Here is a 10,035-nt window from a genome sequence, read left to right on the forward strand (position 1 = left end):
ATCAAGTCATTACCTTTGAGGAGTGGCAGACAAACACTGCTGAAGAACAACCACAGTTCAAATACTGGTCACTGGTGTTGGAATTTGAACTCTGCATTCTGCAGCTGGTACAGTCAATCCGAATCGGAAACTTTCAGATGTATGTGCAATGTTTGACAGCACTCATCCCCTGGTTCTTTGCGCTTGACCATGTCAACTACTCACGCTGGTTGTCTGTCCATATCCGTGACCTCACAGCCCTTGAGACGACTCACCCGGATGTGTTCCGCCATTTCTGTGCTGGAGCATTCGTGGTCAGGAAAACAAAACGCAGGTTCTCTTCAATAGCCCTGGACCATGCCCATGAGCAATGCAATGCCCAGATCAAAGGAGATGGTGGAGCGATAGGCCTTACGAACAATCCAAGTGCACTGAGACGCTGGATGATCGCTGGACCGGAGATATCAAGGATGGTGAAAGAATTCGAAGATCAAGTTTGTAGGAAAGACATGACCTGCAAGGATCACCATGAGCAGCAACCAAGTGTCCAAACCTCATTTGCCTCCCAGGTGAATACACTAGTCAGCAAATTTGAGGAAATAGGGAACCCTTTTGAAGAAGACAGCAAGTACCTGTTTGCTCTGGACACAAGAGACATCATGAGTACTGAACATGTTGACGCCATGCTGAAGGTCACGACAGTGGGAAAAGCGCTGTACGATACCTTTGTTGAAGAACGCTTTGTTCAACGGACAAAGTCAATTGCTGCACCGATCAACAAGATCAACCTTCCACTGTTCTCAAACCATAAAGCGAAGCCAAAACCAAGATTGAAAGGAAGTCTGGCAGCACTCAAAAATGACTGTGCTTTATTTTCAAGGCTATACATTGCCTGTCAGACAAGAGATGGGAACCTGGACGAGTTCTTCAAGCATGAAAACCAGCCATGGCCACCCTCACTGTCAACACTTGGTGACATCAGAGCAGGTACAAAGACTGATCTGCTCGTCTGCTTGACAGATCATCCTGCAAAGACAACAGAAGACAACCCTGCCCACTGCCTGGGTGAAACAGATGCTGCAAGTTCTACCACTGGGAGTCAAAACGAAGCACAAGATTCATCCGAGATTCCTATTGAAGTTCTGGATGACACAATTGGCACATTACTTCAAGACCCCCCAGATGAACTTGACGAGGTGGTGAGTGAAGCCGTCATTGTTCCTCTACCTGACAGTACTCCAAACGTGGATGCCAAGGTTCTTGACGGAGCAGCAATTGTCCAGATGCTGTTACCAAAAGGTGCAAAGACTTTTGAAGACTATGTTGACAGCATTTTCCTGCCATATGTTGTGAGAAACTCTGAAGGAGCATCACGGATAGACATTGTTTTTGATGTATACAGCAGCAACAGCATCAAAGCAGCAACAAGAGAAAGGCGAGGGTGTGGCTTACGTCGAAGAGTGTTGCCTAAAACTTCCCTGCCAGCAAATTGGCAAAGTTTCCTTCGAGTTGATGACAACAAAACTGAATTATTTCAGTTTATTGCACAAAGACTTTGTGACAAAGCAGAGCTGAAGAATCAGATCCTCGTGTGCACGTTTGGAAACAAGGTTCTGTGTTGTTCAAACTCGCTGAAAGAAACTGCTCATCTGCAACCATGCTCACACGACGAGGCTGACACCAGAGTCTTTCTGCATGTTTCTGATTGCGTGAGAGATGGGTTTGACACTGTTCTTATCAGAACCACAGATACAGACGTTCTCGTACTTGCTGTGTCTGCAGTCAACGTGTTACCACTGAGAGAACTCTGGGTAGCCCTGGGGGTAGGGAAGCACTTTAAGTACATTGCAGCCCATGAAATAGCAGCCAATTTAGGACCAGAAAAATCCAGAGCGTTGCCAGCGTTTCATGCCTTCACGGGTTGTGACACGGTTTCTTTCTTTGCTGGCAGAGGGAAGAAAACTGCATGGAACACATGGAGACTGTACCCTGAGGCCACAGAAGCCTTTCTCATGATGATGGACATGCCTGCTGTTCCAAGTGACAAACTCATGAAAATACTGGAAAGGTTCGTCATCATCATGTACGAACGCACAAGTTCAGAACAGACTGTCAACAAGGCCAGACAAAGTATGTTCACCAAAGGAAAGCGAACTCTTGAAAACATACCACCCTCATCTGCTGCTCTCCAAGAGAACACAAGGAGGGCTGTTTACCAGAGTTGCTTTATCTGGGGTCGGTGTCTGCTGAAAGAACCTGATTTAACAAGTCCAGCTCAGTGGGGGTGGCGGAAGGATGCAGGTCAGACCTGGCGACCGTTATGGACTACCCTGCCACAAGCACAAGAGACCTGCTGTGATCTGATACACTGTGGATGCAAACAAGGATGTAGAGGCCGCTGCAAATGCTCAAAGGCAAACCTGCAGTGCACAGCGCTGTGTTTCTGTGGTGGGGACTGCAAACGTGATTAGCCGCGTATGAACAACACGCAGACCTCTTAGTAGTATTTACTTCAAGGTAAGATTTATGTCAAGCACAATCTCATCGGTTCTTATTTTCCTCTTGTTATTTCATCGTAGTTTTGGTTTGTATTGCATTTGTTTTTGCCGGGAAATTCTTACTCATGATAAGTGGCGCCGGTGAAGAAAATGTACGTGGGCGGAATGGGTTACCTTGTTTAACGCTCTATTGTGGCTATCATGGGCCCCGTACAAGGTGTTTCTGACGCTAAATTTGCAGGCTAATGTGTCCACAAGGTGTATGCAAAAAATCATGCTTTGCCTCAAATTTGCAGTATCAGCCTGATATTCGACCCTTATCGCCCTAACTAAAAGAGCCTCTTCGCAGCTTAACTTTATATTTTTGCCTGTACATTTAAATATGTACCCTTGACATTCCTGCCATATGGGTTGCACTGCTCTACACTGCCAAAAAAAGTGCTCGATGAAGTCGGTTTCGTTACAATACTGACAAAGATTTGTTTGACGAATTCCCATCTTATGTAGCAAAATATTGGTGGGATATATATTGTGTAAAATTTTCCAGTGCAATAGACGAAGACGGGTTTCTGTCGAGCATTCGTTAGCTAATTTCCAGTGTTTATCTTCTAATGTAATATTTAATTTGTTCGACCAAAATCCAGCTGAGCTTGGCTCCTTTATCTCATAATTTAACATCTTTAGGCGAATTTGGCGTGGAGATAATTGTATAAATGGCATATGATCAGAACGGGCCTGACCCGTATCACGCAATAATAGAGCTTTAATGGCAGTCTGTATTGCATTATATTCAAATAGGCGAGACTGTTTATATCCAGTTCGTTGACATATTTCCTCAAAAGAGCACATGTCGTTATCGTTAAAAACATCTTTAACAACGCATATTTTAGCCTATATTCTTAATTCAATCCATCTTATATGTTAAATATTACAATCAGATAACCAGAATTAATACTATTTTACTATACAAGTAACACACATCTTTCGTTTTGTGACGTTGATTGTTATTGCTCAGATTACAATTTATTGCCTGACTCGTTTACCAAACCGCTTGCAAATTTACCTTGTCCAAGAGGAAATGATTGAAAAGGGAAAATCTCACCGCTCGATATTCCACCGTTTCCGCCATTGTAGCCACCAGGAGTTCCGTAGTAGTCCGTGCTATACCCTTGGTCATAACTGTTCCAGTTGTCGTAGCTAGAACTATAACCGTAGTTGTTGCTGAGCCAATAGTTGTCATAGCTAGAACTATATCCGTAGTCGCTGCTAGGCCAATAGTTGTCATAGCTAGAGCTATATCCGTAGTTGTTGCTAGGCCAATAGTTGTCATAGCTAGAGCTATATCCGTAGTTGTTACTAGGCCAGTAGTTGTCATAGCTAGAACTGTATCCGTAGTTGTTGCTAGGCCAATAGTTGTCATAGCTAGAACTATATCCGTAGTTGTTGCTAGGCCAATAGTTGTCATAGCTAGAGCTATATCCGTAGTCGTTACTAGACCAATAGTTGTCATAGATAGAGCTAGAACCGTAGCCAGGCCAGTAGTTGTCATAGCTAGAGCTAGAACCGTAGCCAGGCCAGTAGTTGTCATAGCTAGAGCTATAACCGTAATCATTACTAGACCAATAGTTGTCATAGCTAGAGCTAGAACCGTAGCCAGGCCAGTAGTTGTCATAGCTAGAGCTATAACCGTAATCATTACTAGACCAATAGTTGTCATAGCTAGAGCTTCTTCTTCTTCTTCTTCTTGGCGTTCGCAGAGGTTACACAATCAGTCCAGCACTGGTGATAAATGTTGTCGTTTTCTCCAACTCCTGTCGACTGCCGTATAGTTTGGTCTGCAAGGGAGTTGGTGACGGCCACACTTCTTTTCGTTCCTCATCTAGTAAGGGACATCGCTGTAAGATGTGTTCCGCTGTTTGGTCCTCTTGACCGCAGGCACAGGTTGGTGATGGCGCCAGCTTGAACTTTCGGTTCATGTGAGCATTGAGCTAGAGCTAGAACCGTAATCATTATTAGACCAATAGTTGTCATAGCTAGAGCTAGAACCGTAGCCAGGCCAGTAGTTGTCATAGCTAGAGCTATAACCGTAATAAGTACTAGACCAATAGTTGTCATAGCTAGAGCTAGAACCGTAATCATTATTAGACCAATAGTCGTCATAGCTAGAGCTAGAACCGTAGCCAGGCCAGTAGTAGTCGTAGCTTGAGCTGTAGTCGGGATAGTAAGCAGAACTATAACCGTAGCCATCGCTTGACCAGTCATTACTGTAGCCAGAGCTATAATCATAGTATCCGTTGTAGCTTGAGCTATAGCCAGGGTAGCTGTCAGAACTGTAATTAGAAGGCTCGATGTAGATAGAGTCGAAGCTATCAACAGGCTCCGTGTACTGCGGGTGGACGTCTGGGTCGAAGTCTGCACGTTAAAACACGCATACCTAAAGTGTGGATGGTTACCTAAGAGGCGGCACTGGGTGTAGTGCCTTTCTAGTGCACTTGCACTACAACAGCACTGGGTGCAGTACTCGCTCCGGCATCGAAGAATTTTGCACTAAAAAATGCACAAAATTTGACCTATTTCGTCGCCTATAGAGGACGGAAAGAATGTCATTTTGAACATTGTTATGACATTCTTTCCGTCAAAAAAGTCAATTTAACGGTGTTAAATGAAGCGACCATCCACACAATTAGGTTGCCATCCAGAGTTTAGGTTGCCATCCACGTGTGGATGGTTGCCTTATGGTGATTTAGGCAACCAAACCTGTGGAAACATGGGTACACACACACACACACACACCTAAAGTGTGGATGGTTACCTAAGAGGCGGCACTGGGTGTAGTGCCTTTCTAGTGCACTTGCACTACAACAGCACTGGGTGCAGTACTCGCTCCGGCATCGAAGAATTTTGCACTAAAAAATGCACAAAATTTGACCTATTTCGTCGCCTATAGAGGACGGAAAGAATGTCATTTTGAACATTGTTATGACATTCTTTCCGTCAAAAAAGTCAATTTAACGGTGTCAATTTAACCATAAGGCAACCATCCACACGTGTGGACGGAAAGAATGTCATTTTGAACATTGTTATGACATTCTTTCCGTCAAAAAAGTCAATTTAACAGTGTTAAATGAAGCGACCATCCACACAATTAGGTTGCCATCCAGAGTTTAGGTTGCCATCCACGTGTGGATGGTTGCCTTATGGTGATTTAGGCAACCAAACCTGTGGAAACATGGGTACACACACACACACACACACACACACACACACACACACACACACACACACACACACACACACACACACACACACACACACACACACACACACACACAGACACACACGTACGCATGCATTTATCAGTATAGAGAATGAACAGAGAGAGAATTAGAGAGCGAGAGACTTGCACTGACAGTGATGCATACCATTGTGCTGGTTGTGTAGGCAGACATACACAAAAGACCAGAAGATGTAAACTATAGTGTAGACTAAATTCTGACAGAAAACACAAATCGACGCTTGACACCCCCCCCCCCCCCACACACACACACACAGACACACACACAGACACACACAGAGACACACACACACACACACACACACACACACACACACACACACACACACACACATAAAGTGTTTTTCCAAGCGTTAGTTTGACGGACACAATTATTGACACACTTACCAGGTGAGTAACTCAAGGAGATGTTCAGTTGGAATCCTCGTTTGTTGATGATGCTGTCCGAGGAGAATGCAATGTGGTACGAGGTTTCGTAGGTACTAATTCGGACTGGTGACAAGAGAGCAAAGTACGACTATAACAAGTATTCACGCAGGGAGGACCACGCACTGACACACACACACAGACACACACACACACACACACACACACACACACACACACACACACTTCACACACACACACCCATACACACACACACACACACACACGCGCAGATACACAAACACACACACACACTACACACACACACACACACAAACAAACATACACACACACACACTCACACACAATCACGCACACACACACACACGCACACACACACACACACATCCACACACACACAGATACACACACACACACACACACACCAGGGGTGCACACACACACACACACCGCACCCACACACACACACACACACACACACACACACACACACACACACACACACACACACGCGCGCCGCGCGCGCACTTTTCAATATGAAAAACGGAGCGCGTGCTTGGCTGGTGACAGATTTACAACTCCCTACCTAAACAGTATAGATTTTAAGCCGAATAACTAATGTGTGTGCCTCTTTTACTCTGTTGATTTCTGTAGATATGTGATGTATGATGAGCTTTTTATACACTCCTTGACAATGCATAGACTTTGGATTGTCTTTCGCGTGTCTCTGTCACATATCGTGTTTTAGAATGTGTAGGTGTGTGTGTGTGTGTGTGTGTGTGTGTGTGTGTGTGTGTGTGTGTGTGTGTGTGTGTGTGTGTGTGTGTGTGTGTGTGGGTGGGTGTTTTAGACAAAGGTGATACATCAAATTTCCGTAAATAAATGTTCAGCAGTCACTTCATCAGATATATTGAATTTTAACTAAAATACGTTGATTTAATTGTTCTCAAGCAGCAAGATCCACAAACACGCACACACACGCATACACACGCATACACGCACACACACAAACACACACACACACACACACACACACACACACACACACACACACACACACACACACGCACGCACGCACACACACACTACATTGTATTCCGGAGAAAGAAACTCAACAGTTATTCAGCTCTGAATTTGATTTATGACCTGATATTCATTTTTACAATTAAATTGATAATTGTCAGAACGTTTAACTTTTATTACACGGACACACATACACATGCGCACACACATACCTAAAGTGTGGATGGTTACCTAAGAGGCGGCACTGGGTGTAGTGCCTTTCTAGTGCACTTGCACTACAACAGCACTGGGTGCAGTACTCGCTCCGGCATCGAAGAATTTTGCACTAAAAAATGCACAAAATTTGACCTATTTCGTCGCCTATAGAGGACGGAAAGAATGTCATTTTGAACATTGTTATGACATTCTTTCCGTCAAAAAAGTCAATTTAACGGTGTTAAATGAAGCGACCATCCACACAATTAGGTCGCCATCTTATGGTGATTTAGGCAACCAAACCTGTGGAAACATGGGTACACACACACACACACACACACACATACACAAGCACACACACACACATACACCACGACCCTCACACACTCACACACTCACACACACACACGCACAGACACACACACACATATACACACACTCACATACACACACACAAACTAACTCTTACACTAACACTTACACTTACCAAGACAGGTATAATGACAGCAATAAACACAATCAACAACACAACACCACAACCATCACCACTACCAGACATGACTGTGTTGATTTCAGGTCATCGTGAGACGTCAGGACGGCAGTGTGGATTGCTACAGGGACTGGAGTCAGTACAGCGTAGCTGGCGTTGGTAGCAAGGATTGCGAGTTGGATGGTTCAGTGCGAAAGCTTTGCCTTTCTCTTGTTTTATCATGAACAGTTTGCGGTTTATTATTTTGGAAATGTGAATGTTAAGTGTATGTGGGTTTGTGTGTTGGTCGTGTGCTCCAGTGTACATAATATGTTCAGTGTGTTACTTAGTGTGAAGGGTGTTGGTTCAATATAAACGGTTAATATAGCTGAGAAGGAATTCAGAATGATCGTGCACTTTGTGAAGAGTCTTTGAAATTTGGCATGGTGGTAGGTATGGACACAAGGTTTTCAAAAACCATCGCAAACAAATTGAGCTTGACCTCGATTGGTCTGTTTGCGCAAAATCCAATATGGCCGCCACCCGGAAAAAGGACTGCTTAATTACACCCATTGTTACCACGACAGCATTGAGAAATACAACTTTTCACATGTGTTTTAGTGCAAGCAACCCATATCCAAGATGGATTTGACGTTTGGACGTCATTTTAACGTCAAAGGTCATTCATATGTCATGTTCAAGGTCATTTCATTTCAGAGTGTAATAACTCTGAACCTACTCAACTTAAAAAGAAACAATTAGTCTCTATACCCATGTTTTCGACCACTGGGAGTCTATTTATGAACTCCTTGAATATCTCAGTCTCACCATTTAAGCTGAAAAGGTACATATGTCTTTCAAAATGGCCCCCGTCATAGCCCATGGTTTTTTGCTTTTGGGCACACAAACTATGCCCGCTGGATGCCTGTCTTCCTGAAGGACATGGCTTGTCTGCCAGAGACCCATCCAAGTCACTGTCCATGAAACCTTTGAGGAAGGGAAGTTCGTTGTGCAGCGCAGTGACAAGAAGTTCTCCCTCATGGCGCTTGGCCAGAGCCAGGAGCACAGCATCAAATTCCTGAAGGAGGACAGTGGAGCAAAATGACTCTATGGTCAGCCAGAGGAAAAAGACTTTAGTTAGTTAGTTAGGTGTTGCTTTTCGGGTCCAGCGGACCATAATAGGCCAAATCAGGACCCCAAAAAAGAGTTTATTGAACTCTCAAAACCAGAGGTCCTGAGAGTCATTGATGAATTGAAAACGAAAGTCTTTCAGCTTCAAGCAGAGAAGTCAATTTAGAGCACCCAGAGTCTTTGTTGCTGAACAAAACAAGTTCCTGAAACATCTCAAAGCACTGCTCTATCTTGTGAAAGAGGGAACAGTGGTCAACCCATTCAAGGAGACAGGCTCCCAGCTCGTCACACTGGACACCGGTGAAGTCATGGACCCAGTAATTGTCAACTGCTTGAGGGAAGCTCCAAACATCGGCAAGGCCATGTTTACAGAGTTTGTGAGGGACAGACTTGAAACTTTCTCCAAACCATTGTCTGATGTTATCCCAAGGGCCAATTTGTACACTTTCAGCAACCGGCCACCTGTGGTCCTGAAGAAGGGTGCTAACAAGTTGGGATCAGCAAGGGCAAATGCGGCGCTCATCACCAAGTTGTTTCTGTCCTTGCTAGGACGATCTGATGTTGATATATATGGACGACTTTTTCAGACATGAGATTCAGCGTGATTCTCCTTCCTTGTGTGATCGTGGAAAACTGATGTCAGGTACAGTCTGCTCTTCTTGGCTGCCTGCCTGGAATGCCTGATCCTGGACGCTCTCCTGTAGCAAAAGAAGCCTCTGTGATCGTACTGGATATGCCAGCCATCATCCATATTGTCAAGCCCTAGCGTGCCACTGTGTTTGAAGAATACACACTTATACATTTGCTACCCTTCTTAGAGAGCCAGATGACCAACAACACCACAAGAGTGGATGCTGTTTGGGACACATATCAGGATGCAAGTCTCAAATCACAGACTCGTGCCAAGCGGGGTGAAAGTGAAGGAAGGCGAACTAGAGTCTCAGCAAAGATACCTATTCCAAAGGGAGCTGACTGGCAGAAGTTCCTCAAGAAGTCTGACAACAAGGATGAGCTGTTCCCGTTCCTCAGTGAGCAACTAGAGCGACATACCACTGATG

The 10,035-nt window shown here is 44.5% G+C and overlaps 1 protein-coding gene across 1 annotated transcript; it reads right to left on the reverse strand.

Moving 5' to 3' along the window:
- Positions 1–3,478: 3,478 nt before the first annotated feature.
- On the reverse strand, positions 3,479–9,728 carry LOC138946746 (uncharacterized). Its single transcript, XM_070318148.1, has 5 exons — positions 9,567–9,728; positions 8,756–8,924; positions 6,160–6,264; positions 4,515–4,889; positions 3,479–4,194 (listed from the first exon to the last, which is right to left on the reverse strand). Exons 1-5 carry the CDS (start codon positions 9,726–9,728, stop codon positions 3,494–3,496), a joined length of 1,512 nt encoding a protein of 503 aa, XP_070174249.1. The 3' UTR covers positions 3,479–3,493.
- Positions 9,729–10,035: the final 307 nt, after the last annotated feature.

The sequence above is a fragment of the Littorina saxatilis genome, linkage group LG14, assembly GCF_037325665.1.
Source record: "Littorina saxatilis isolate snail1 linkage group LG14, US_GU_Lsax_2.0, whole genome shotgun sequence".
In the NCBI taxonomy this organism is placed as follows: Eukaryota; Metazoa; Mollusca; class Gastropoda; order Littorinimorpha; family Littorinidae; genus Littorina; species Littorina saxatilis.